This window comes from Lutzomyia longipalpis, chromosome 1, assembly GCF_024334085.1.
Source record: "Lutzomyia longipalpis isolate SR_M1_2022 chromosome 1, ASM2433408v1".
Lineage (NCBI taxonomy): Eukaryota > Metazoa > Arthropoda > Insecta > Diptera > Psychodidae > Lutzomyia > Lutzomyia longipalpis.
The window spans coordinates 47,473,352-47,499,817 of record NC_074707.1 but is presented as its reverse complement, the minus strand read 5'-3'; the positions used below and the strand labels follow the sequence as shown (position 1 = coordinate 47,499,817).

At 35.4% G+C, this 26,466-nt stretch overlaps 5 protein-coding genes and 1 long non-coding RNA gene across 6 annotated transcripts; 4 read left to right on the top strand and 2 right to left on the bottom strand.

The window, feature by feature from the left end:
* The first annotated feature begins 427 nt into the window (after positions 1 to 427).
* Positions 428 to 1,602, top strand: LOC129787918 (vesicle transport protein SEC20). The gene is made up of 3 exons (XM_055823760.1): positions 428 to 586; positions 693 to 865; positions 930 to 1,602. The coding sequence occupies exons 1-3, from the start codon at positions 506 to 508 to the stop codon at positions 1,351 to 1,353; spliced, it is 678 nt and encodes a 225-aa protein (XP_055679735.1). The 5' UTR covers positions 428 to 505; the 3' UTR covers positions 1,354 to 1,602.
* A 2,171-nt stretch (positions 1,603 to 3,773) lies between these two features.
* LOC129787915 (shematrin-like protein 2) lies at positions 3,774 to 6,454 on the top strand. The gene is made up of 3 exons (XM_055823758.1): positions 3,774 to 4,133; positions 5,511 to 5,888; positions 5,984 to 6,454. The coding sequence occupies exons 1-2, from the start codon at positions 3,980 to 3,982 to the stop codon at positions 5,753 to 5,755; spliced, it is 399 nt and encodes a 132-aa protein (XP_055679733.1). The 5' UTR covers positions 3,774 to 3,979; the 3' UTR covers positions 5,756 to 5,888; positions 5,984 to 6,454.
* A 4,365-nt stretch (positions 6,455 to 10,819) lies between these two features.
* LOC129794975 (yemanuclein-like) lies at positions 10,820 to 21,210 on the bottom strand. Its single transcript, XM_055835971.1, has 10 exons — positions 20,945 to 21,210; positions 20,605 to 20,715; positions 20,420 to 20,530; positions 18,103 to 20,346; positions 17,958 to 18,033; positions 15,116 to 15,232; positions 11,645 to 12,152; positions 11,447 to 11,574; positions 11,212 to 11,371; positions 10,820 to 11,131 (listed from the first exon to the last, which is right to left on the bottom strand). Exons 1-10 carry the CDS (start codon positions 21,098 to 21,100, stop codon positions 10,945 to 10,947), a joined length of 3,798 nt encoding a protein of 1,265 aa, XP_055691946.1. The 5' UTR covers positions 21,101 to 21,210; the 3' UTR covers positions 10,820 to 10,944.
* LOC129787917 (uncharacterized) lies at positions 13,477 to 14,011 on the top strand. Its single transcript, XR_008750273.1, has 2 exons — positions 13,477 to 13,658; positions 13,734 to 14,011. It is a non-coding gene; the product is annotated as an uncharacterized LOC129787917 (long non-coding RNA).
* Positions 21,211 to 21,436: 226 nt separating the features above from the next.
* LOC129787914 (esterase AGAP003155) lies at positions 21,437 to 22,860 on the top strand. The gene is made up of 2 exons (XM_055823757.1): positions 21,437 to 22,181; positions 22,244 to 22,860. The coding sequence occupies exons 1-2, from the start codon at positions 21,965 to 21,967 to the stop codon at positions 22,756 to 22,758; spliced, it is 732 nt and encodes a 243-aa protein (XP_055679732.1). The 5' UTR covers positions 21,437 to 21,964; the 3' UTR covers positions 22,759 to 22,860.
* A 2,201-nt stretch (positions 22,861 to 25,061) lies between these two features.
* LOC129787916 (elongin-B) lies at positions 25,062 to 26,463 on the bottom strand. The gene is made up of 3 exons (XM_055823759.1): positions 26,295 to 26,463; positions 26,056 to 26,149; positions 25,062 to 25,629 (listed from the first exon to the last, which is right to left on the bottom strand). The coding sequence occupies exons 1-3, from the start codon at positions 26,295 to 26,297 to the stop codon at positions 25,370 to 25,372; spliced, it is 357 nt and encodes a 118-aa protein (XP_055679734.1). The 5' UTR covers positions 26,298 to 26,463; the 3' UTR covers positions 25,062 to 25,369.
* Between the last annotated feature and the right edge of the window lie 3 nt (positions 26,464 to 26,466).

Here is a 26,466-nt window from a genome sequence, read left to right as displayed (position 1 = left end):
CCGAGAGTTAAGGACACATATTCTGAGAATTTCTAGATTTTCTTGACCTCAAAAAATGGAAAAATTCTTGAAAAACCACGGAAAAGCATAAACAATCACTTTCAAATGTTTAAGGACTTTGAATGGTTTAACCGGTTTAACTGCTGTCAGTGAATTTTTCATTGTTTTCACGTCATTAATGTCATTAATTTTTTTCAATTTGATTTTTTTGAAATTTTATTTTGAGAGATGCTAATGCAATAACGTCTTTTGAACAGGGAAAACCTTTGTTTTTCCCGGAAAATTCTGCGAAAGTGCGAGAAAATTTGCATTGAAACCATTGAAAGAATCGAAATTATTCCATTTTTCTTTCATTGTAATGAAAATTTCATGAAATTTTCACCCCTAACGCCTATTTGTCTATGCCCCCTTTTGTGGCTATTTGAGAGGCTCTGAATTTCTGCAGAGGGTGACGTTGTTTTTGTGTTTTAGCAATACAAATTAATGTTTTAGTAGGAAAATAGGGATGGATAGTCAAAAATACACCCTCTCATCCCTTAAACAGGATATTGTGGACAACAATCTTCACGTAAAAGCAATAATTCAGGTGAGAAAACACCTCAAAAGGGCATAGACCTCTCAGAATGAGGTTATGTGTTGTCTGTTTTTTCCTCCTTGGTACTTCCTGGATAAGAAAAAAACGCTTTTTGCAGGATATTCTTGCCTTTCGTGGCTCTCTGGCGGATTTGGAGAATCTCAATGAGGCGGGAAGAGCAAAAATTTCAGCCCTGAGAAAATGTATTGAGCGACTGGATGACTGGGCGAGAGATGAGGGGGATCCAGAAGTGGCCAAAGATGTAGATTCGCACAGGCAGCAGCTAACAAGGTTACTAGTTTATCTCTCAATCATTAGAAGTTTCTTAATTGAGGGAATGTTTGAAAAATTTCAGGACACTTCAGGCCTTCCGGAAGGCAAATGTGTCCACAATGCTGGAAATTGAGAAGGCTGACAAGCAGGAATTGCTCACACCGTCCGGAGACAGTGAATTGCGTCAGAGAGGAAAGACTCGCCTAAATCGTTCTAGTTTGATTTCCCAGCAGGAGAGTGTGACTGAGAAGATGCTCTCAATCTCACGACATCTGTCCGAGACAACGCAGAAGAGTGCTGCCACGCTGGACACACTCATTGCCTCCTCATCTAGTGTCCAGGGCACACGGGATGAGCTCCTCAACACCGGTGGGACAATCACACAATCCGGAAAGTTGCTCAATAAATACGGACGTCGTGAGTGCACTGATAAAATTATCCTCCTGTTCGCCTTCATCTTCTTCCTGGCGTGCGTCTTCTACATCGTCCAGAAGAGGCTCTTCTAAACCTCGCCAATCATTCCGTGTGCACCCTTCCTTCCCCATCCTCCGTAAAGTTTCTCCGCTGCTCACCAGGACACAATCCCTGATTCCCTCGATGGGAGATTACGTCCTCAAGTCCATGCACTGGATGGAAAGTAAAAAAAAATCTATCTATTCTGTTGAAATGTAGAATTTCCAGCAAAACATTCTCTATAAAAAATTGTGATTTTATTAAGAGATTTCATAATTAATAAACTTTTAAATTATTCAAAATTGCTTCTTTTAATTATCCTTCATCGCTTTTTCTTTGCTTGCTGCAAATCTATTAATTATTTCTCAATTTTCTACATTAAAAGAGCCTCAATTGGAGTGCGAAACTATTAATTAGAAAGGTATCATACGTTCTTAATTGACTTTTAAATTAGAAGATTGGAGATTAACCTACACTATGCAACAACAGCAGTTTTTAATTGAAATAGGTAATCTAAAAAAAATGTTTGTTAACTGGTTTGTAAGTTTAAAAAAAATCATTTTTTTACAAATTAATTTGTTAAAATTATTGCCAAGTGTGTTAAAAAATTGTAAAAACTAACTTTTTACGTTGGGGTCGATTCTGATAAAAATCTTTTCTTGTCTAACAACGTAAAAGTTTTTGCAAGATTTTGACAGATGGTATTTTTCAATCGTTCTATTGTCGTTTTAGAAAAGTAAAATAAAGAATTTGTTGTTCAGGAATTAGTCAGAAAGATCTTTAAAGAAATTATTATTCTAGAAAACACACTAAAAGATCAATATTAACCATTTAACGTCCAACGTGAAACATAAAAACATTGAAACATGCGCTCTTTTATCGCGATTTTTATTCTATGAATTTTTTTAGAGGACTTTTCTCAGTCAGAACGTCTTCTTTGGCCCCTTATGGGTGAATTTGATGCATTTCTAACATGGAAAAACAATTAAATAAATATTTTGGCGCTACGTCCCATATAGGAACAGGGCCGGCCGCCCTATATGATGTTGTTGTTCTCCTTGCGGAGAAGTAGTGGGCGGCCTTGCTAGATACTACCACGTGTGGGCCATTTTACAGATAGGAGTGTATCAATCTCCTGATCCAACCGGTCAACGTGATCTAATTGCACGTTGGCGGATGGGGCGCGTTGCCGGGTTCTGTATTTGAACCGGCGACCTTTGGATGCGCACTCAAGCGCTCTATCCACTGCACCCCAGGCCCACTGGAAAAACAATTACAATCATAAATAATTGAAAAAATAAAATGTTTCAAGTTTGGGTCAGCGTATCACCCAAAAAACGTTAAAGTGTTAAGAAAACTGTAAAAGTAATTTTAATTCAAAAATACGATTAAGAGAGAAATGAGAGAAATAAACTGTCAAAATCTTATATCCAAGTCTTAAAATCTTTGTTAAGAATTCTTAGTGAAAACTTTACAAAAAAATGAAGTAAAATTTTAAAAGGTTGAGAAAATACGCTAAATATCTTAAAGAACCCTGGAACAGCAATGTCAAAATCCTGTAAGATTTTTCCCAGAATACCAAAATTCTTATAACTGTTGAATTTAAAAAAAGAAAAGAAAAGATTTTTATCTAAATCTATACTCCAACTTCTACAAACTTTTCAACGAACTTTTTTTTTCAGAGTAATAAATAAATTTTTCATATTTCGTTTTATGAGCTTTTAAATAATTTTCCTTAAAGCTCAAAAGCTTCTTGAAGAAATTAAAATAATAAACTTTTAGTCTAAAAAAGAAGCTCTCAAGAACGATCATGTTCTTGAACATTTTGATGATTCGCTGTGCAAAATGTGACGGAAGAATAAAATTAAAAATAAAAATTAAAGTTGTTGTTGCGTCTTTTATCGGTTTCCACTGAAAATCGCTGTGTTGTGAAATGGGTGAAGGGCATTGTCAGCCGAGCTTAATCATCTTCTCTTCCTTCGTTGATTTGTAATTTTTTTTCAGCTTTATTGCGAGATAATTTTTTCTTGTAAAAATAATAAAATTATGTCGTTTGAATTACAAAATAATATTATTTTGTAACACACACGTGCCATAAATCACGGGTAAAATCCCCAATTTTGAATATTCTGTGATCTTTTTTTTTCTTGTTCTTTAAGCTCTGCACGTTGAGGTGTGAATTCTAAATGCGAAACGTGACCTGAGAGGATCAAATGGAGAATGATTCTTCTGCAGCAAAGTCCAAAACAAACATAGATCATGCTGCTGAGACTGAGAGGAATAAATTCCGCGCAGTCGGTTGTCTGGAAATTATGCTTCCTAATCGAATAAAGCGCCGCAAGTTCATGACTAAAAGCAATACGCGACAAGGTCAGACTGTGAGATTTTCCCGCACCAAGTTGGACTTACTCTCATCCACTTAAAAGCCCACAAGCACACCACAGAGCATAGCATTGCGATCAACACGCTGAAGTGGTGCAGATGCAGTGAGAGAGAGATTTTTCAGTAAAGCAGCTGATCTTTAATCGCTTTTTTCTGTCGTTGTAATCTTACGTTGCATTTCCTAACGTTTTTTTTTTGCATTTTAAATTAAAAGAAAAGGATTTTTTTTAAAACAGTGCTGAGTGCTTGCAAAGTGATTTAGAAAAAGAAATTAATTTAATTTAATTTAAATAAAAAATGAAGAATTCCGTGTGTTTTGTCCTCACGATCTTTGTGGTGGTTTTATTGGTGCAGGAAGTACCAAAAGCTAGTCCAACACCCATTTTCTTCCCCGCACTCAGCAGGTTTATATCCGATCTAAAATACGGTGCTGATTACTCAGGCTATCACGGTAAGAATATTCTTTTCATTTATCAATTTTTCTTACGAGTTCTTAGTGCAGAAAAAAATGAAAAGATCATTATTTATGAAAATTCAAAAATTTGCTGTGCTTTTCATATATAAGAGAAAAATGTCGTGATCTGCAATATTTAGTGGTAATTTGCATAAATAAACAATTTAAGGGGACACAGAGTTAGTTGGAATTATTTAGCACGCATTTGTGATAAATTATTTCTCTCACAATCTGAAGATTTCCATGTAAACCAATTCGTTGCAAAAGTTATAAATTTTTGAATCAATGCGCATAGTTTCAGTTAAAAGAAAGCTAATGAGGCTGATAATTACTCAATGCTGTGTTATCAAGCAATAGTTGGTTTACATTCCACCTTTTGTGTTTGCGCAAAAGAGTCTGAAGTCTGAAAATGGGATTGAAAAAGGTCAAAAGGGCTTCAAAATAGTATTCATTGAGAGAATTTAGTGGCAATTTGCATGAAAATCTCATGTTCAATTGAAAAAGAATTATTTCTATGAGAGTATGAATACCATAGTCCTTCTTAAAAAAATTTAAAGATTCTCTAACAGATTCCAAAAAATTCTTTAAAATATTTTGAGAATTTCAATGTTTGCTCCAAAATTCTTTTTTTGCAACTCACAAAAACATTTCATGATTCACCTGAATTTAATATAATTTTGTTGATGAGCTCACGCAACTAATTTTATGATTTTTCTCACTAAATTATGTTGAGAAGAGGTCAACAAGAAACATTAAATTAATTGTTTCTCTACAAAATGTTGCACTGTGCCCTTAATTTTTATTTTATTTTAAATCATATTTTCTTCATTTTGTTTAATGAAAATAAATTTTTCTAAACTATCTTTTCAATATAAATTAATTAATTCAATGCATTTTTATCTTGGAAATAATGATTTCATTTAAAGAATAAAATAAAATGATCTTTGAATTAACGTACGATCCTAAGAATGCGAAAGGATTAATATTAGGATGAAAATTCTAAATTCGTTCCTAATTATATATACTCATTGCTTATTATTAATTCTATCGCAGATGTTTTGATCATTATAGGATCTTCTTCAGGCCCTAATTTGCTAATTTGATCGATTTTCTGTGCTTAAAAATTTTATTTTGTGTACTTTTAGTGCATAAAAATGAAAAAATAAATCTTTATTGTAACAAAATATTTATTAATTCTATTTGAGGAAGAATTCTTTGAATTTCTTGCGCAAAATTTCAAGAACTTTTAATCAAGAATTGATTTTTCTAAGCGATTTCAATTGTGAAGATTTAATAAAAAATCTTGAAATTATTCGAGTAAGAAAAATGTTAGAGGAAGTATTTTAAAGAAAAGCTTTATATTTGTCCTTTCAGGTGGTGCCTACGGTGGTTACGGTGGTCCCTATGGGTCATACGGTGGTTCCTATGGATCATACGGTAGGCCCAGCAATGGTGGCTACTTTGGCAACGGCAGTGGAGGCACCTTTAACCGTCAACCTGATCGTGCTGTTAATCGCCAATCGCAGGGACGCAGTTATTCGGACATTTGTCGAGTCTTTGGGTCACCTGGTATCAATACGAACATCCCCAGTGGTACCTTCTGCCCCTATAGTGGGTAATCTTGTGCCAATTTGGTGGCTTCACAATGTGCCATCTCTACGCGCTCGAGTAAATTCTCTCTTTATTTCAACGTCATCACCACACCAACTTCCCGCGTGCTACAAAATCTGTGCAATTTCTTGTGAATTCCAGGTGAGTGAGGGAAGACAAAATATATATAATCTCATTGTCAAAATGGACAAAAAGTCAAACATCTTTGTGCTTTCACTCTCTCTCTCTTCATACAGAGGCCTCATATAATTGCAGAGCAGTGTGGCAAAGCAATAGATCTAGTGTAAAAGCATTAAAACTTCTTCAACTATTACATGAGACAACACATAATTCAGATGAATGAGAATGATGGAGTGTTACGATACTGCCCCATCTTCAACACACATACAGGCCAATTTGTCTCGGATGGAGCACCAGCAGCTCGGGAAAATTGAATTGTGACTCTCCTCGATCAGCCAGAGCTGTGAAGAAAAATCTTCCGCATTTCCGAACATCCGTACAAATCAGGTGTTCTGAAGGTGGATGAGTTTTCTTTCAGCACAATGCTGCTGATCAAGTCACAGAATTTTCCCGCGCAATGCGCTTTATACCAAATTCGGTGCATAAAATACCGCAATGTACATATTTTTTATCTTTTTTAATTTATTCTTAATCGCACCTGCTATGTAGGAATTAAATTGTGATAGAGCAATAAATGAATTTATATACATTTTTTAATTGAATTTCAAAAAGTTGTTTTTGTCGCACATTGATCATCCTGCGGATACAAAACATATCATTGATAAATCTCCGGAAATATCACATGAAATCGTGCACCATGAAAATGCATTTACATGCCGGAAAGTTAAGCAATAAAAGCTCGTAAGATTTGTTTAAATAAAACAAACATTTAATTAAAGGGAGAGAGAGTAAAACTTGACTTTGTGTGTCAATACAGCAAGATCAATGAAATCATAAAAGAAATAAATTAATAAAATTTTTGAGGAAAAACCAAACAAACAATATTAGAACATTTTAACACACATCATTAACTTATCTTCTGGGTCAAAGACTAAATTGTGTTTATTTTTCGGGTTTTTTTTGCTGTAAAATTGTTCATCTTTGTTTTGAAAAAAAAATCATTTGAATTTATGATCTAACTCACTTTTTCGTGGCCCTTTTACCCAAATAAACTTGGCCTTTTGATAGGGAAGACTGGGGCCACTAACTTAGCCAGATCAGTTTTTATTTCTTTTGTACTTTAGGTTTTCCTTTAGAGATCAAAAGAATAAAGAATTGTCAAACGTTATAAAATCATCAAATGATAAAATAAACGTCAAACGTTAGAGAATTGAAATAAAAGGATACATTAAGTGTTCAATAAATGTTTTACGTTAAACGTTAAAAAAAAGAAATGTCAAATTTAAAATAAAACTTCTTTTTACTTGGGCCAGAAAAAGAACGTCAAACGTTAGAAAAAGAACGTTAAATGTTAGGCAGGGAGAATTATGAAATAAGTGTCAAACATTCAAATAAACGTCAAATAATATATTCTTAAACTTCAGAATCAATCAATTCCACTCTCAAATGCAAAGCTGTGATACGAATCGATTTTTTAAGGATTTTTTTTCAAAGTAATTTTTTCGTTTTTAATAATACGAAGAATTACAAAGAAAATGTAATTAATTTTAGTCGTGTATTTATTTGCAAAAAACGATCATTTTTATCGCTTATTATGTAAGTCGTTAAATGAGTTAGAAAATCAGTCTTGTCTTCAATTGGTTTTAAAGCATAAAGAGGCAAAAAAGACGCAGCGTTGAGGTCGTAAAAGAAGTTTAAAAAAAATGCGATGAAGTTGAGAGGAAAAGTAAATGATCAGGTGAGATCGCAAGTGATCTCCATTGAAGACATAATCTATTTTCGAGTTAAATAAAAGTAAATTAAGACACGAGAAAGGAAATATCTGTGCTGCTGCAGCTATATGAGGCAATTGGGTGGGCAATGAAGAAGGTAATAAAATGCACAAGACCCAACTGATTGATTTTCATTCCAAAACCTTCGGTGGAAAAATTGAATAAAACGAACAAAATACTTTTTATAGATTCATTCGAGTGTTTAGAGTGCAGAAATTGGGAGAAATTTCAATTTTGCAAAAAATTATGAGCTTCAAATTGGCTTTAGCGATCAGTCCACCACCTACACTCAACATGATCACACCTCTTGGAGTGATCTTAATTCTTCTTGTGGCATCGCAAGTTTGTTTATCGGAAGTTTTTGTGGTTGTATAGCATGATCGTGAGACTCTAGATCTCTTCTGTGCCATGAGGATTCACTGAAGAACTTCCAGTGAGAGTTACTCCTCTTTCTAAACAAACAGAACGGACCAACGGACAAATTTGCAACGTGATCAACGCCTAACTATCAGTGAAAATTTACTTTCTAACATTTCCATTCAACACACACTCACAAAATAAAAGTTAATAAAAGTGATCGTGAAGGTAATAATTATCACATAAAGTACGATCATACGGAAAGACTAATCTCGAATATTTTCAGCATGATGACTTGGAAGGTTAATGTGATCCTCATTCTCCTCACAATGTCACATCTATGCTCCTCTGGAATGATGTTCCTTCTATCCTTCGATCCCTGGGACGGTGAAATCTACTTACAAGCCTATTCCATCAATAGAATGCGGAGGAATTCGCAAGAATTTCAAAGGAATTTCCCAGAATTTCAACGCAATTTCCCACAACGTCAAAGGAATTTTCCAGAACCCCAACAGAATCAACCAGAAGACTCACAATTCTCAGAAACACCTCCTTATCGACCACAAGGACGTAACTTTTTAGATATTTGCAATGTAATCAATGCTTATGGTAGGACAGACGTGCTTACTGTCATTTATCTGCCGTTTTGTCCAATTACTTAAAATATTTAATTTATTGAAATGTTGCTAATCTATATAATAAAGAAAGGTCTGTTTGTTGGTAATCAGTCGTGTTCGGCTATACAAATCTACACCGTTTGACCGATCGCGATGAAATTTGGCACAGAGGCTCCTTATATCAGGCGGTTTCGAGTGGCCGTATCCATTTTCCCCCCAAAGCCCCCCTTCAGGTAGCCCCCATATAACTCTCATGCAGTTTTTGCGAATTTTTGAATTTGGCGCCTGAAATGTTGTATGAAAATGATTTCTTCTCTTTGCAAATTTTTCTTTGGGATTGATAGGTGTGCCCAATCATACTTATAAATCATCACAATTTTTTCTCTCTAAAATTTGCGCGAAGCGCAAAACCCCCCGCGAAGCGGGGCGAGGAAAATTGGAGCGAAGCGACAATTTACCTCGTTTTAATATAAATAAAAAGCTTTAATTTTATAAAAATGTCATTTTTTTTATCAGTCTTTAGAGTTTAGAGAAAGTTTATATTAGGGGAAGATCTTGCTACTAACGTAAAAAAAAATACAGATTAGAAAAGCTGAGAAAGGTGAGAAAGTGAATAAAAATCCTTTTAGAATGCTGGAAAATCCTGGGGAATACAATAAATCTCAAAGATTCCAATTTTTTTAAATTTTTTTTAACAAATTCGTTCAAATTTTTAAGATTCCTTAAATTTTTTTCCTAAAATTAAATATTCCGTATTCAACTCGAATTTCTAATTTCCTTCTTTTACAAAATTAAAATGTACTGGTAAGCTGACCAAGCTTACGGGAGCTGTGTTTCTTTCAGTGTACCAATTTTGTGAGAGCAAACTAGAATGCGAATTAACTTAAATACGCGCAAAGTCGGGAAAAATTGAAAAGTCATACCCTAAGAAATCTTTAGAAGGCCATATCTCGAGAACGGATCCATAGATTTTCATAAATTTTTTTTTGTTTGAAAGGTCTTGAAGTCAGCTATAACATATCGAAAAATGAAAAAAAATTATGTCGCCATTTTCGAAAAATTCGAGTTCGAAATTTTCGAAAACTTTGTTTTTGACTTTAGCGCCTCTTGCGGTCATTTTTCGAAGTTGCAATGTTCTAGACATTTGTAGGGTTTCTCGAAACCTTTCATTTGCGCTTGAGTTGATCAAGATCGGACTTGTAGAACCCGAGATATGACATGCCAACTTTGGAAGGCTATATCTCGAGAACGGATCCATAGATTTTCTTCATTTTTGGCATGAAGCTAGATAATATGGTCAGCTACAACATATCAAAAAATGAAGAAAATTTATGTCGCCGTTTTCGAGATATTCATCGAAAACTCATCGAAAATTTTGTTTTTGATTTTTGGCCCCCTAGCGGTCACTTTTGAAACTTCGGATGTTCTAGAGAGTTGTAGGGTTTGTTGAGATCTTTCATTTGACCCCGGGTTGATCAAAATCGGTCAAGCCGTTTTCGAGTTATGGTCGATTTTCGATGAAAAATTGTGGCGGCCATATTGACTAAACGGCTTGACCGATTTTCGAAAATGAGGTATCGTTGGAAAGCTCTTGATGGCCCCTACAACATATCAAAATTTCAGATTTTTAGCTATTACAGGGGCTAAGATATATCGAAAACAAAATTTTGAGGTTATTCAAAATGGCGGACGGGGGGGTGGGGGGTAAAATTTGACGTCATAATCGGACGTCTTCCAGTCGACTTTTAAACTTTGCCGTTTACCGCAAGTCTCTATCTATTACCGTTCTCTTGCAATTTAACGTTGTACTACGGACGGCCGGACGGACGGCCGGACGGACGGCCGGCCGGAAAAAATTTTTTTTTGGCGCATACGTTTTTTGGAATGTGGGGACCCTAATTCGTGCTCATCCCAAGTTTGAGCCCGATCTGACGACTTTCGATTTTGCTCGGTACACAAAAGCTGTGTCTGAAAGAAACACAGCTAAAAAAAAGAAGTGCCATCTTAAAAGTAATTTCTTCTCTCTAAATAAATTCTATCGTATATTTAATAATTTTAGTATTGAAATAGGATTAATTCTGTGCATTCTGAGCTATTATTTTCTTTGAAAGAATCGCAGCTAAAAGAAAAATGTCAAACGTTAGGAAAGGAAGGTTTCAACTCAGAAAGTCCAAGAAACATTACGAGTTTAAATAAAAGTCAATTGTTTTATGTTGTAGATAATTTGTATTCAATTCAGAGAAAATGCTACACAAAGATTGATCAGTTTAATAGAATAGAATTAAATTGCTTTTCACTGAAATTCTTATAAAAAAATAAACTTTGAGATACTCAATCACGTGTCCTTAGACCCCAAATGGATGTACGTCGTGTGCCAACGGTTGGCCTCGCAACAGCACTATTGATGAATTTATTTATGCCAATATTTGGAAGGGAATTCATGACAACTTTCAGTTGACCATCAGTGAGCATGCCAAAAATGTCCAGGAAGCTCAGAGATGGCATATTTTGGAAATCCCTGGAAGAGAAAGGAGAGAAAAGGAGAGTTGAGAGATGATCAATGAGGTTTTAGAGAGTTTAACATCACAAATTTCTTACATAAAGGCGTATGCTGAAATACTGTAGCACCTCGAAAGTGAGAGATATTCCAAATTCTTGAATCTTATTATAATTTTCACGACTTCCACTGTCAATAAATTACAATCAGATGCATCCAATTCACGGATATTTGGGCATCTTTCAACTAGCGTAGAAATATCTGAAGAATTTTTGCAATAAAAAAAATGAAAGAGAATTAATTTAAAAGAAAAATAAGATAAATTCTCCAACTTACGATCGTCTGTTAGGGTTTTCCTGCATCCTGCTAGATTCAATCGAAGGATATTGGGGGAAATTTTCTCCACGAGTATGGCAACAGAATCAGTCTCCAAATTTGTCCAAGAAATATTGAGGCTCTGCAATCTTTAAAAAAAAAAAGGAAAATGTGTTAAAAAAAAAGCCGGAAAATACTTTCCCTCATCAGAGAAATTACCTATCTAGATTGTGGAGGATACTTCTCAATCCTCGTGCACTTACGCTACTACAGAGTGTTAGATTGAGCACCTCCAGGTCAGTATTCTGTGCAATTTCCTCACAAACCCCATCATTGAGTTGAATATGTTCCAAACTGAGTTTCCGCAGCTGTCGACACGTCTTTAGAAGCTGCTGGAGTCCCGTGGGTGTAATGCTGGACATACTGAGATCCAAATACTGCAATTTGCTCTCAAATAGCTCATTGCGAATGAAGAAATCTGCCTCAAAAATGGGATCGATGATTTTTGTCTGAGCTAGTCGCAAGATAATAACACCACGCGTTATTATTCGGCCAATTGCCTCTGCTTTGAAGGATTTCCCAGCAAGATCCATTCGTGCCCACAACGTCTCATCCTGTGTGAGGCGCAGGAAGCGCGTGCTGACTAAACTGCACTTCATCAGTGTCTTCTTGGGAAGCCATTTGAATACCTGGAGTATTATCTCATCTGACAGCTTAGAGAAATAATCTACAAAATAATTTAATTAATTTTTGTATTAAAATCCTTTTTTATTGATAAAAATAAATTCTTACCAAATGTGAAGGAATCCTTGTTCTTATAGAGATAGAAATCTTCATCTGAAATCATTTGATAAGCTGATTTCATGCTTTTTACTGTATGCATTTTTTGTGTCCTCCTCCCTCAATGTCCTCGTGTGAATGGAAAATCCTGGAAAAATTAGATAAAGAAAATTAGATGAAAAGGCGGTAAATTCCAGCTTTTTCAGTGATAGTTTTTAAGGTTAGGATTGAAAACATTTAGCAATATTTACCTGATTTTTAAAGTAAATCCCAATTAATTTGTACAATCCTCTATGGCAGCTTCAACTTTACAAGTTCTTAAGGTAAAATAGTTATTTTAAGCTCACAATAAGTCTAAATTTCTCTTTTAATATTTTTTCGCGAAGAAAAGACATTTCACTTTTGCTGCGGTGAAAGTTTATTTTTTTGACAGTTCGCGTACTGAGATTTTCTTTGAAAGAAAAACCGTTAAAAGCTTACTTTTTGCGCCTTTTTGGAATAGCAGAAAAATTTCCTAAATTATTATAAAAAATTTAATTAAATTGATAGATTGAAGAAAGGATTGAAATTAAACTTGCGACTTAAATTAAAAATTTTATGTAATTCTTGGCCAAAAAGGAATGTTTATGAAATTAAGCAGGAATATTTGAACAAACTCAGGGGTAGATTCTGTTAAAAATCTTTTCTTTTCTTATTTTCTTACTTGATGTCGTTCTAGAAAAAAAATCAAAGAATTAATTGATCTAGAAAACAGTGAGAAAGATTTTTAAAAAGCCAGGAAAAGTAATTTTCCATCAAAAACCCAATTAAAGAATGAAATAAAATGTCAAAATTCTATAAGATTTTTCCCAGAATACCAAAAATAAAAATCTTTAACTGACTATCGAATTGTAAGAAAACAAAAGGATTTATAGCAACATCTACCCCATTTGATTTCTAATTTTTTTTTGATCTCTGAAGATCAAGTACAATAGATTTTTTTTACAGTAAGAGTAAATATCACTTGATAAGAGATAATTTTACTTTTAATTTTCCACTAAAGGAAAATCAATTAATTTTTCTTCTCGATTAATAATTTAATTGAGACAATTGAGAAGAGAATTGTCCAAAATGATTAAATGAAAAACAAAAAAAAGAGAAGAAAAAATAAAATTTTGTTACCCTGTATCAGTGATAAGCGTCATTCTGATAAGCACTCCGCGCGGTACATCTTGAGACGGAAATATTTTACGATGCCAACACACGACCCTATGCTTCCAATGCTTTACTCTGCTCCATGCTCAACACCGTGCGCACGGCACTGTGTTGATTTTTTGTGGTATAAAATGAGGCTGGATGCGCTACTTTTGGTCAGAAGAAGAAAGTGATCAGTGCTGTAAAAAATAAACTTTAGTTGCAAAACGAGAATTTCCAAAAAGCTCCAACAAAATGCCGTGCAAAGGATGCGATCCAAGTAAGTTTAATAAGAATTCTTCTCAATCTCTTTGCAATTTTCTCACAATTTCCCTCTCAAAATATTTTTTTTCAGACTGCAAAACCTGCTCAAAGAACTGCTGCCAGGGATGCCAGTGCGACTCAACCACTAAATGCCCATGCAAATGCGGAGAGAATGGATGCTGCAAAAAGGAATAAACTCCCTGTTAGAGAATAAAACATCCGGCATTTTCCTGCAATCATTTGTTTTATTTCTTTTTATCCGATGAATTTTGGTTAAAATGTACTTTGCCGAATAATTACATATTACATAACTCTAAGACTAATTAATATTGTTGATAAAATTAATAATAATAAAAAACTCTAATCAAATTCTTCTTTTTTTCTTCTTACATCTGGCAGCATTTTTTTCTCACATAATACAAAAGAGTTTTTCCATTCTTACGTTTCTCTGAATTAAATTTATTTTTCTCTCTCTCTCTTTCTCACTGTGAATCATACAGTATACATATATTTATATTTTTTTAAAGAGTATTTATTTATTTTTTAATATAATATTATTCTTTCTCATTGTATATAAATATAAATTCTATTAATATTAATTTGTCCACCCACACCCACTATGGAGAAAACAGGTTATGAACAATATTGAATATAATTTGTATTTAAAGAAATTTTATGATTAAAAATAAAATTTAATAGTGAAATGTATTTTGTTTTTTTTATGTAGGAAAATAAATCTCATTATATCTATATAAATATTTACAAAATCAATTTAAAAGAAAAAACTACAAAAAATATACAAAAAACCTTTAGGGATCAATCCTATATACATATTACTATTTATTTTATACCAGAACGTGAATATAGGGGAAAATTATTATTAAGTATAAATAAAATTAAAGGAAAATAATAGATTTTTTAGTACGTTAAATATTTATCCTTGACTTGGAATATCCCTTCTTTTTTCTTATTTCTTTTTTGAGTTTTTTGACTTATCTGACTTCTTCTGGGTTGTTTCTGTAAAAGGAATTGAAGGAATAAATTTCACTGAGAGGACCAAAAATTGTAAAAAAAAAAAGTAATTTAATGTAGGTAAAAAAAATTAAAACATTTCACTACATTAAGTAACACACAAACAAAATTTTGATACAAAAAATAAACGAAAAGTTAAAATTTTACATTAATTAACTAATTAATTAATAAATTGTTAAAACATATTTTCACCTGAAATTATGTGGTTGTTTTTTTTTTATTTTAGAGATTTAGTCCGAGCATATTTTCATCATATTTTCTCTCTCTCTCTACTTGCGAACTGATGAAATCACAGCTGAAATTTCCAAGTATTCTCAACATTTAAACTCATTAACAAAGTTAAAAGCACACATAAAGACAAATCAAAGCAAACAAAAATAATATTTTTAATAAAAATGAAAATATTTTTTTAAAATTAATATTTCAACATATTTGACACACCTTCAGTGATTTCATGAAATAACTTTTCGTCGTGCAGTTCAGGATGATGATTAATATGTTGTTGTATACTTAAGTTTCTCTTTAATTCATTTAATCTAGCTGCATCCAATGTACCAACTACAATTGAATGCAAAACATCATAATACATAAAATAAAAACACAAACATATTTAATTATTATCCACGTTTTTTCTGTTTATTTATTTTTTTTATTAAAATAATAAAAAAAATCCCAAAATATATATTATATTGTACCTAAAGTTTATTTTTAAATTAGTAAAATAAAACCCTTCAGAGTTTCTCTTAAATGATAAAAGATGAATTTTAAATATTACCGTTGAAAACATGAACAAGGAGCATAGTAGGCTTAGGTAAAAAAAGAAATTTCCGTTTGAAAGGAATAAGTCAATCACAACGCGTCCAGTTATAAGAGTTGGTGTCCCACAACGTGTAAAAGTTTGTTTATGCGTTGTAATGCGATTTGTGAGCAGAATTAGTAGGCAAATTGATTTTTTTTCGTGAAATTCAGTAATTTTATGCAAAAAATGGTCATATCTCTGGTTCCATAACACCTACAGAAATTTCTTGACTAGTTATGGAAAGGTCTTAAAATAAGCCAGAATATGGGATAAATTTTGATACTTTTCAAGGGCACCTCTAGAACACAAAATATCGGATTTTTGTTTTACTAAAACAGTTTTTCGCATTTTTCGTCCTCAAGAAATGGTTCTAGATGTTTGTAATGTTCTAGGAAGTTGTAGAGAATTTCAAAACCTTTAATTTGATATCAAGTTGAGCGAAATCGGACAAGCCGTTCAAGAGATATGGTTCTTAGAACTTTTAAAATTCAAGAATTTTTCAAATGGCTATATCTTCTAAACGGCGACATAGATTTTCTTCATTTTCGGACTGGTGAAAGATATTGAGTCAGGCTACAACATATCAAAATTTAAAAGAAATCGATAATGGGGATTCGGAGATATTGCCCCTTAAAATTAGGCAATTTTTGTTTTTGATTTTAGCGCCTCTTGCGGATGTTTTTGAAACTTGAAATGTTCTAGATAGTTGTAGGGCTTCGCAATACCTTTCATTTGATACCAAGATGGTCAAAATCGGTCAAGCCGCTCTCGAGTTATATCGAAAAAACACTTTTTGCTTTAAGCCGCCATATTTGCTAAACCGCTTGACCGATTTTCAAGTATGAATTATCGATGAAAACGTCTCACTGAGCTCTACATCATACTAAAATTTCAGACCTCTAGCTATAAGGGAAGTGGTTGACAGTAGTTCAAAATAGCGGACGGCGGCCATCTTGGATTTTGAAAATGCGAAAAAATGAAATTTTACACCCACATTTCTATATAAAACTTCAAACCGGAAGTCTCTATCTGTTACCGTTCTCGAGCTATAAGGCAAAATGGGGACCAACGGCAGGCCGGCAGGCCGGCCGGCCGGATCAAAAATTTTCCACCACCATTTTCGTAATGTGGGATGTCTAAAACGTGCTCATACCAAGTTTGAGCCCGATCTGAGGGGGTCGGTTTTTCCGACGATTACAATACTTGGTGTTGGCCACGAAGTGGAACACCAACTAATTAAATAATTTGATGAAAAAAAGATATCAATCGTAAGAAAAACGAAACAAATACTTGAAGAAAATAAAAGATACATAACTATTGGAATTACAATGATAAATAAATGAATAATAATTCTGACAATTTACTGGAAGAAAAATTGAAGGAATAAACCGCCGATTATGTAGGCGTTGAAAATCGTAGTAGGCCTTTTGAAAAAAATGGAGGAAAATTAACACTCGGAGGACTTTACTGGTAATTGGTACCAATTGAAACCTTAATATCGTCACAGAATAAAATCTATTGGACCTATCTCGATGAATTTAGCATCTATGTGTAGGGAAATTTAATTACTTTAAGATTGCAGAAAAAAAATCTCGAGAAAAGTCTTTTCTTTGGAAGATAATTGAGGTCAAAGTCAGAATCCAACGCAGAGGATCAAATTGGTAATAACTACCAGTCAAAATCCCATACATTTTTGCCATTGTTTTGAGGTTATGTTTCCCCATATTTCCCAAATAAAGTACTCTTGTTCACTTTTCCTCGGTGAAAAACATTAATGTGGACTAATTTTATTGCCGGAAGTGACTAAAAAGTTACTTTAAAAATCAAAGTTTGTTATGATTTAGGCGCAATAATAAATTAAGGAAAATTGTAGCTAAAAAAGTCGTTTGAATTGGCAATTTTGCATCGATTCTACGCAATTTGTTTTCAGTGACGATTTTCTCAATTAAATATTTAGTAATTAGGTGTAGGAATGCTTCAAAGAGATTAAGAATTAGTGAAACTTTTGATCCTTGTTCAATAAACTGATTAATAATTAATTATTGAGCATATTTTATCAACTGGTACTTATTACCAATTTGATCCTCCGCGTTGTGCCAAATGTTGGGTCCTCCAAGTGTTAATTTGTTGTGAATGACATTTTCGATCCATATAATTTGTTTATGAATTTGCCGAATTTTATCTAGTTAATTTTTATTTATTGAGTCAAATCCTATGCAGGATGATATCTTTATGATCCCTGGACATTTTGAGATAAAAAAAATTCATCTCCAATGACTTATAGGGTCAGGAAGGACGAAAAATCAGAAATAAAAAAAAACTAAGTTCTTTAAGGTCCTTAAGAGGTTAAAAGGTAAGTTCTAACAGTAATAAAAATCAATTCATTTTCATCATTTAAACCCCCAATTTATACACAGAAAACAAATTAAAACAAATTTAAACTTATAGAGACTCGTAAGCATTATTGTTATAGCCGGTACTTACTGCTATACTCCGAGGTATCCGATGTTTTCTTACTCGTAAAAGCTCCTGTTGCGCGTGAATTAACTTGCTGGAATTCCTACGGGAAATAAATTTGAACAAAAATTACCCTACAATACACCTTTACACAATGAATTCGCCACATTACCTGTAGCTCTTTAAGTTCCTTCATTATTTGATTAACATCAATATCATTGTCATTTGTGAGTGCCAATGGATCCATGTCGCGCTTCATTTGGGCCCCACCGGAAGTACTTGATGATCCCGCACCAGGTGCAGGGGGTTTAGGTGCCCGAAGAATCGTTGTCTTGGGAACTGCTGTGATTTTCTTCTTTGCATTTGGGCTATTTTCAATTATCTCACAATCACTGCTACTGTCTGTGTCCGAATCAGTCTCACTTGTTGTGCTGCTGAGCTCCTCGAAGATTGTCACTTCCGGCTTTGGGGCACTATTTACCTTCTCCGCAGCTGCTATGACCGTTGTACTCGGTGTTGGACGAGTCTTTGGTGGTGGAACTGATGTACCTGCATCAGTTGGTGGTTGTTTAACCTTCTCCTCCACATCAATTACTGACCTTTCGGCTTCTCCTTTTGCTGGTTGAGATTGTTGTATTGCAGGTGGATTGGTGGATGCGGCGGCAGGTGGTGCGGATGTTGTGGAGGAGATGATGCTGCTAATACTGTAATCAAATGACTTCTTGGGAGGAGGTGTGGCTTCTTTTGGCGGTGATCTTGGAGCTGTTTTGACGACTGTCGTACTGTGGGTGACAACAGGCAGGGGTGGGGGTGTTGAGGAGTTCGTTATGGAGATACTTAGTCCACTGGGAAGGTGCGGGGGTACACTGGGAATAGCCGGAACCTTCGCTGCCTTACTCACTCCATCGACATTTGTGATTGTCACCTTGTTCTGCACAACCGGAAGAGGTTTTGACGTTGGAGCTGTTGAGCTCACGGGGGTTATTGTGAGGCTACTACTACACGGAAATGACGTTGTGGCCACTGGTGGGGCTGCATTCAGTGCTTGTGCTGAAGTAGTCGCAGCAGAATTGGACGGAACTTTCGTATCGAGTTTTTCCATTGCAGATGGATTCTTTGCTGCACCTGTTGAGGAGCTGCTAGAAGGTGCCATTGGTGGGACTTTTACATCCCCACTACTCCCCTCCTTGGGCACCTTACTAACAACCACCCCCTTCCCATCCATCTCCTTGAGAAGCCCCTCAATCTTCATCCAACCCTGTGGCCAAATTGGGAGGACTTTTGTCACGAGGCAATCCATGATGTAGTCCTCAAAGGTAACTTTGCGCGATTTAACCGTACTAAAAGCAGCCCTACACGTAGTAACGACGGCATTTAGTAAATCACGCGTCGTATCAGTCCATGGAAACTGTTTCTTTGGCAACTTGAGATCATTCTCCTTCTCCGGAATCCCCATGATGGCCATACCATTCTTCAGCTCCATCACCCTCTCATATTCCTTCTTGTACGCCTCCACAGCACCCGGCATGACTTCCTCAATCCCTCGTTTGAGCTTAGCCACCGCCTTCTCCACCCTCGCCTCCTCTTGCTGAATTCTCATCTTCTTAGCGCGCAACATGAGTGTTTGTTTGCTGCACGGCAGATGGGCCTCCAGGTAGGAGTACACCTGATTGCGAATATGCCCTCCAGCGGATCTTGTGGCATTTTCAATGCGCAACAACACCTCCTGCACTTTTGCATCGAAGAAATTCGCCTTTCCCATCGATGCAGACACCTTGGCGGCTTCCTTGAGCATAATAATATTCCTGAGGATGTCTTCACTGAGATTTGCCGGCAATTTCGGTTCAGGCTTCACCCCATTTGCAATATCAACGGCTGTACTCTCATTGGATGATTCCGACGTCATTGGGGCGCTACTCAAGTCAATTCCATCGACATCATTGTCACGCTTTTGGGCAGCTTCCTGCATATTGCGCAGATTGTCACGCTTAGCACGCAGCATGTCCTTCACGGTGGTTGTTTTGAGTAATCTCTCCTTCCCCAAATCCTGGGCATCAGCCTTCGTCTTAACATCGCTCCTTTTTGCTGTATTCTCCCCCGTACTGACCACCTTGGGGGTCTTTGTGCTCTTCCCATCTCCTGTTGTTGCTGCTGCTGCATTTGAAGTCTTGATTTTCTTCTCATGATGCCCATTCTTTGCTGCCTCCCCCGTAGCCTTGATAACATTCCTCCTATCTTCATTGTCATCCTCACTACTTGACGATGAAGTGGAGAGTACGCGTTTCTTGGGTTTTGGCATCTTTTGAGCATCATCGGGTCGTTCGTAATTGGATAAGTGTTGAAATTCCAATGGGCCGGAGTTTATGTAGAAACCCCCACGAACTGTTTCAATCTCATCCGGAATCAATTCATCGTACTATGTGGGGACAAAATGACAAAATGATCAGACAGTTATCTCGTGAGATTCATGAAATTCCCTACAAACTCACCGCTTCGGTGTTATCGATAAACGAATCACTTTCATCGTATCCAGCGCCTTTGTCACACAAATCGCCGGGTATTCGGCCGCTACGTTTCTTTGTATAGGAGCTATTTGTACCCTGCAAGAAAGGTTTTTTTTTCTTTGGTTAATACCCCCTTTTCCTCCTCAACCCATCCCTCGCACCAGCCTTACGTATTTCTTTTCCAATTCCTTGGCAATCCGCGCGACGTCGTCATCATTCTCAAAGGGATCACTACTTGATGGGGCGAATCCATTGATTTTCGACATCTTCTTGCGCTTCTTCTGCAATGAGAGAATAAATTGGTTTTCCATTGAATGCTGCGGCAGCTCCTTTTAGGTTCTTTTTTTTTGGGCGACGTCATCTTTCCCTCAAATCAATGGCGCTGTCACTTCCTTCCACACAAATTCATCTCAACATTCCCACTCATTTCCCGCTCACGCCGCCCTCCCGGAAGGACTTTTATCATCCCTTTGGGGGAGGGGTGCTACACTGTGTCATGCAGAAGATTACCTTTTCGCCATGAAGGAGCGTTTGGTAGTTGAATTCGGGAAACTCCACCGCGTTGGGTTCAAAGAGCTTCAACTCCAAGCGCACGGAATTCGATGCCTTTTTCTCCTTGTCCACATCGCCAATTGTTGCAATTGGGACACGTTTTAATTCGGACATTCTTGTCCTTTTGCTCAACACGTTCAAATTTTACTTTACTCGCAAATTTTGTGGGGATTTTTTAGTTTAAAAAACTAGGACAACATTTCACATTGAACACACATAAAAACAAGAGAAATGTGAAACATGCAATTTGTCAAAAAAGTTTTATGAAACATTCTGTGATGAATGAAAACCGATGAAAACCAGTGAAGTTTCGCGCAGCAAAACATTCATTCCCGGATTAATTTTTCCGTGTTCAGGTGGGATTCCACCATCCAGGAAGCAATTCCCTAACCCCAGGAAGACTCTCCGTATGCAGATAACCTGTAGGAAGGTACAACAAACCCGTACGAAGTGATTTGTTTGGTTGAAAACCACAAAAAATCCCGTAAAAATTGATCAGGGAAAGAATGTTTTGATTTTTCACTTCGCACATTTTCACGTATTTGGCGGCTAATTGACGCTAATTTTCCGCTTTTCTCACTTTCACTGGCACTGAGAACACTTCAGCAAAGTCAATTTTCACATTTCCATGGAAAAATATCCCCAAATATTAGGAAAAATGTTCAGCTCGGCGAAGAATAGGACAAAAGATCCGAAATTCATAAGTCCGAGCGAGAAGGCATGAAATAATGAAAATGTCGGCAACATGCGTTAGAGAAAGACAAAAGATAGGAAAATACATTAGTGGGAGTGAGAGGGAATGAAAAAAATGTCAGGATCATGTTTTTTACATGAGATTCCGTAATAGTTGAAACATGCAACACACGAGGAAATGAAAATTCGCTTTTTCTTTGGAAGAAAAAAAGTGTTTTTATCGTTTTTGTCAATAAAATTACGTGCTAGTTGTTAAAAAAAAAGAATCCAGAGAAAACGTGGGAAATGAGTGATCCGGAAAATCCAGAAAGTGGTCTGCAGATTCAGTCAAAAGACCGTCTCCGGGTACTCTGTATCCATGGTTATAGGCAAAATGAATTTAGTTTCCGTAGCAAATTGGGATCTTTCCGGAAGTATCTGGACAAATACGTTGAATTTGTCTTTATCACAGCACCCCATCAAGCTCCTCCACTTCCTGGCGAGGAAGATCAATCTGTGAATGGTTAGTGATGGTGCTTGTTGCATAAAAAATAATAAAATTCAATTTAGTTTGATATTTTGCAGAGAATCAGAAAAGCTGGTGGTTCAACAAGCCTGATGGGCATTTCCGCGGTATTTACAGCGGTGGACCAGCTGTTGGCTTCGAGGATAGCCTACGATTGGTGGAGCGTACGTGGGAAGAGCAGGGACCCTTCCATGGGCTCCTGGGATTCAGTCAGGGTGGCTGCTTCGTTGGCTTGCTAAGTCATCTAGCTGAACGTGGAATGATAACAACGTTAAAGCCCCAATTTGTTGTGATTGCTTCTGGATTCCGTTCCCTCAGCCTTGCTCATCTTAACTACTACGAGAATACCGTGAAGATTCCTTCGCTGCACATCTACGGTGAGAATGATGACATCATCCCCACAGAGATGAGTGAGACTCTTGCTTCAGGATTTGAGAATAAAACTGTTGTCACTCACCCTGGAGGGCACTACTTTCCCGCCACATCAGCCCAGAAGGCACACTATGTGGACTTTTTCCGGGATCGTTTGCAGGAGCACTTGGAAGCAAAGGAACTACTAGAAGAGCATCAGTAGTGGCAAAGAATTTATCTTTTTCTCTCTCTCCCTCAAGTTTTATTAATCACTTAATTTCTCATACTTTTTTTTTTTTTTACAAATTACATAAATTATTCCACATTCGTTATTTTTTTCTCTATCGTCTTCGATATATAAATTAAAAAAGAAATCAGAAGAATTTTTTTTTATATAATGCAAGTAATTGTACACATTCAGAGATAAAGGGGATAAAGGGTAATATTAGAAAAAGAAAAAAACGTGGGGCGCTCAAAATTGATGGCAAATAGCAGGAAGATAGAGGCGCATTTTGAAAGAATGAAAAAACAATCATTAGGAGGGATATTAGGTTGTTTTTTTTTTGTTTAATTTTAATGAGTATTTATATAGAATTTTATGACCAATTCATTTCTTTTTTTCTTCTATAGGGAACAGGTATGTTTTGCCAGATGATTTCACTATTAAACAGCACCAACGTCTATTATTATAATATGTAGGTATAGATAAGTTACAACTCTGGGGTCGATTCTGATAAAAATCTTTCCTTTTTTAACAAGTTAAAAGTTTTTAAAAGAATTTGACAGTTGATGTTTTTAAATCGTTCTAATTATTGTTCTCTACAAGAAAAAACAAAGAATTTGTTTTTCTAGAAAACATTTATCAAAAAAAAATATCTTAAGAGCCCTGGAAAATTATTTTTTCTTTAAAAACCCAATTAAAGAATGAAATAAAATGTCAAAAGTCTTATAAGATTTTTCCCAGAATATAAAAAATCTTACAACTTACGAATTGTAAGATAAAAGATTTATATCAGAATCTATCCCATTGAATTAAAAATCAAGAAAATTATCTTCTACCCTCCATGAATTTCTTCTCTAAAATTTAAAAAAAAAACATTGCGCATATCTTAAAAAAATCACTGTTTAGAAAAAAAATAGGTTGAAATGACTGAAGTAATTAATCACGATCTTCCACCATATAAATTGGTTAAAAACGACCGAAAATCTTCAGTAAAATTGACAGAATAATGTAGAAAGAATTAACCCTTTCGCGTTTTTAGCTGTGATTCTTTCGAAGAAAAGAATAGCACAGCTTCTGTGTACCACCTAAAATCCAATGTTGTCCGATCGGGCTCAAACTTGGTATGAGCACGAATTAGGGTCCCCACATTCCAAAAAACGTATGCTCCAAAAAAATTTTCCGGCCGGCCGTCCGTCCGTCCGTGGTATAAAGCTTAATTGCGAGAGAACGGTAATATATATTTTTTGGGTTATACATAGACCTAAACGTAAAACATCAGATTTTCCCGATTTGAAAATGCATTAAATATACGTAAATGAGGCTAAAGAAGAAAATTTAACTCTTGGAGGATTTTGCTGGCCACTGTGGCCAATTTGACTTTTAGCTGTGATTCTTCTTTTAAATCGTCTCAAAATGAAAATTTATCCAACATTTCGTGATAAATTCTACATCTATGTGTAGAGAAATTCAATTAACTCAAGTTTGTAGAAAGAAAACTTTAGAAAAAAAATCTTTTAAGATAAATTTAAAGTCAAATTTTTAAGGTTAGAAATTCGTGTCTTCCAGTGTGAATGAATTTGTTTTTTTTTTCAATTATAAATGCATTGAATTTACTTAAATAAGGCTAAAGAAGACAATTTAATAGAGAAGTGTCCTCTGAGACCATCCATTGAATAATTATCGTGCTAAAAAAAGCGCATGATTCAATGTTTCATGCGAACGTGAAAGGGTTAAATCGGTTAAATCACATTGTGCGAATGATGCAATGAATTAAAATATTTCAGTCGTTTTGATCAATTAAAATCAATGAAATGATTGAAACACTTGTGAAATATGTTTCACGTGAATTCTATTAATTTTACTGAAGTACTTCGATCGTTTTGACTAATTCAAATGATTTCAGCACTCCCGCAATGTGATTTAATGGATTTAATTGAATTATTTTGTTAATTTTAGTAAAGTACTTTGATTGTTTTGACCGTATTAACTAATTGAAATGGTTGAAACACTCGTGAAACATAATTTACTTGAATTCTGTCAATTTTACTGAAGTACTTCAGTCGTTTTGACCAATTAAATAGTGGAAAATTGTAAGTGATTACTTTAGTCATTTAAACCAAAAATTTTTTAAAGAGTGAAACAAACAAAAAAATTTAGGGGATAATTTCTCTAAAAGAAAATTGGTGATTTATAAAAGAATCTTTGTTACCCTAAAAGTATACAGAGAATGAACAAAAGAAGAAGGATTTTTAATACGTATAAAAGGAATCTGTAAATGAGAAAATATAGTGCAAAAATACCCATAATGCTGAGGCTTATTTAATAAAATAAAAAAATTCCTCACAATATTGGTAAAAAGAATAAATGATTAATTTATACATTTTTTTTCGCTTTGCATTTAAAATTTAATTATTATTTTTCTTTTTTTTTTGTTACCTCAAGCGCTCTCCTGTGTAATTCCAGACAAAAAAAAAACAAAGAAGAAAAATGTTCAACATTTTCTTTCCTCTCTCTCTCGTGGTTGTATTATGATGGAGCTCTCCTCTGCATATTTTGTGTGGCTTCATTTTAGCGTGTGTGGGGGGTGTTTTTGTTGTTGAAAGAAAGGCGATTAAGCAACTTGCTCCTGTCCATTGGCAGCCTCTTGATTCTTCATCACGTCCGGGAGGTCTGGTGGTGATGAGTAGGGTGCTATTTCCAATGGCTCAAACTCCCCCGTTTCAGTCCGTATTGCCAGGCCAAGTTGTGCTGGTGCCTGTGCCTTGGCCGTTACCATTGAAATACCATAGTCCTGTAGTGGTTTATCATCTTCCATTACTGTGTTATCTTTGTTGTACAGCTGTTGGTCGCGGGGTCGAATCTTCAGAATGCCTATTACCCAAAGAAGAAACAACAGATTCTCCGCACATTATATAATCCACACAAAACATTTTTGTAAACATTCGCTCAATACTATTTGGGGGCAACGCACAAAAAAATAAACTCCAAAGAATGATGATTCGCTGCTGGAAGAGTCGAGGAGAGAACTTTGTCCCCATCGACTGAAAGCCCACTCGATGGTCAGTCCGATAAGACTTTTGCCGGTTATTGCTTTCCCTCCTCATTTGTACATTGATCAAACTTTTGCACTCAGTACGTCACATCTCTTTGGGTTTCACCTCTGACTGAGAGCTACAGCGATTCCCTGCCTCCCCTGAGGATCTTCCGGCAACTTTGCCCTATCCGGCATTTGACAGTGATGTGAATGGAAAAATGCGCGATGCCCCCAAATGAATGATTATGATGACTTTTGCTCACCTTCTATCATCTTTTTCAATTCACTAACTGTCGTGTTGTCTTTGGCGTCTGTGAAAATGGTTGTTTTCTTTCGCCGAATCATGAGAAATACATCCTTTAAAACAAAAAGAAATAAGCTAAATTAATTACAAAAATTAAAAATGCAAAAGAAAAATCATTTGAAGAGGTTATGTTGGTGCTAAAACATTTATGATTTCTGCACAATCACACCACCCTCAATGGCCAATTTTCTTCCTTACCATTTTCTACCGTATCAGTGGTGTCCGTAAACGATGCTTACGACTAGAGAGCTAGGATATTTCGTGCTAGAAATTAATTATTCTTTTTCACTGCACCACAAAACTTTTCAATTGAATTTTTTCCGGAGGTCACGCACACACAAGCAAATTATAGCACGTTTCACTATATGTA

Bases quoted from the DNA above. Each gene is read 5' to 3' on its own strand.
- LOC129787918 (XM_055823760.1), top strand. From the start codon at position 506: ATGGATAGTCAAAAATACACCCTCTCATCCCTTAAACAGGATATTGTG. The intron at 587-692 runs GTGAGAAAACAC...CGCTTTTTGCAG, and splicing joins ACGTAAAAGCAATAATTCAG to GATATTCTTGCCTTTCGTGG. The intron at 866-929 runs GTTACTAGTTTA...GAAAAATTTCAG, and splicing joins CACAGGCAGCAGCTAACAAG to GACACTTCAGGCCTTCCGGA.
- LOC129787915 (XM_055823758.1), top strand. From the start codon at position 3,980: ATGAAGAATTCCGTGTGTTTTGTCCTCACGATCTTTGTGGTGGTTTTA. The intron at 4,134-5,510 runs GTAAGAATATTC...TTGTCCTTTCAG, and splicing joins TGATTACTCAGGCTATCACG to GTGGTGCCTACGGTGGTTAC.
- LOC129794975 (XM_055835971.1), bottom strand. From the start codon at position 21,100: ATGTCCGAATTAAAACGTGTCCCAATTGCAACAATTGGCGATGTGGAC. The intron at 20,531-20,604 runs GTAAGGCTGGTG...CCTTTCTTGCAG, and splicing joins AGGAATTGGAAAAGAAATAC to GGTACAAATAGCTCCTATAC. The intron at 20,347-20,419 runs GTGAGTTTGTAG...GTCCCCACATAG, and splicing joins TTATCGATAACACCGAAGCG to TACGATGAATTGATTCCGGA.
- LOC129787914 (XM_055823757.1), top strand. From the start codon at position 21,965: ATGAGTGATCCGGAAAATCCAGAAAGTGGTCTGCAGATTCAGTCAAAA. The intron at 22,182-22,243 runs GTTAGTGATGGT...GATATTTTGCAG, and splicing joins GGAAGATCAATCTGTGAATG to AGAATCAGAAAAGCTGGTGG.
- LOC129787916 (XM_055823759.1), bottom strand. The intron at 25,630-26,055 runs GTGAGCAAAAGT...TTTGGGTAATAG, and splicing joins ATTGAAAAAGATGATAGAAG to GCATTCTGAAGATTCGACCC.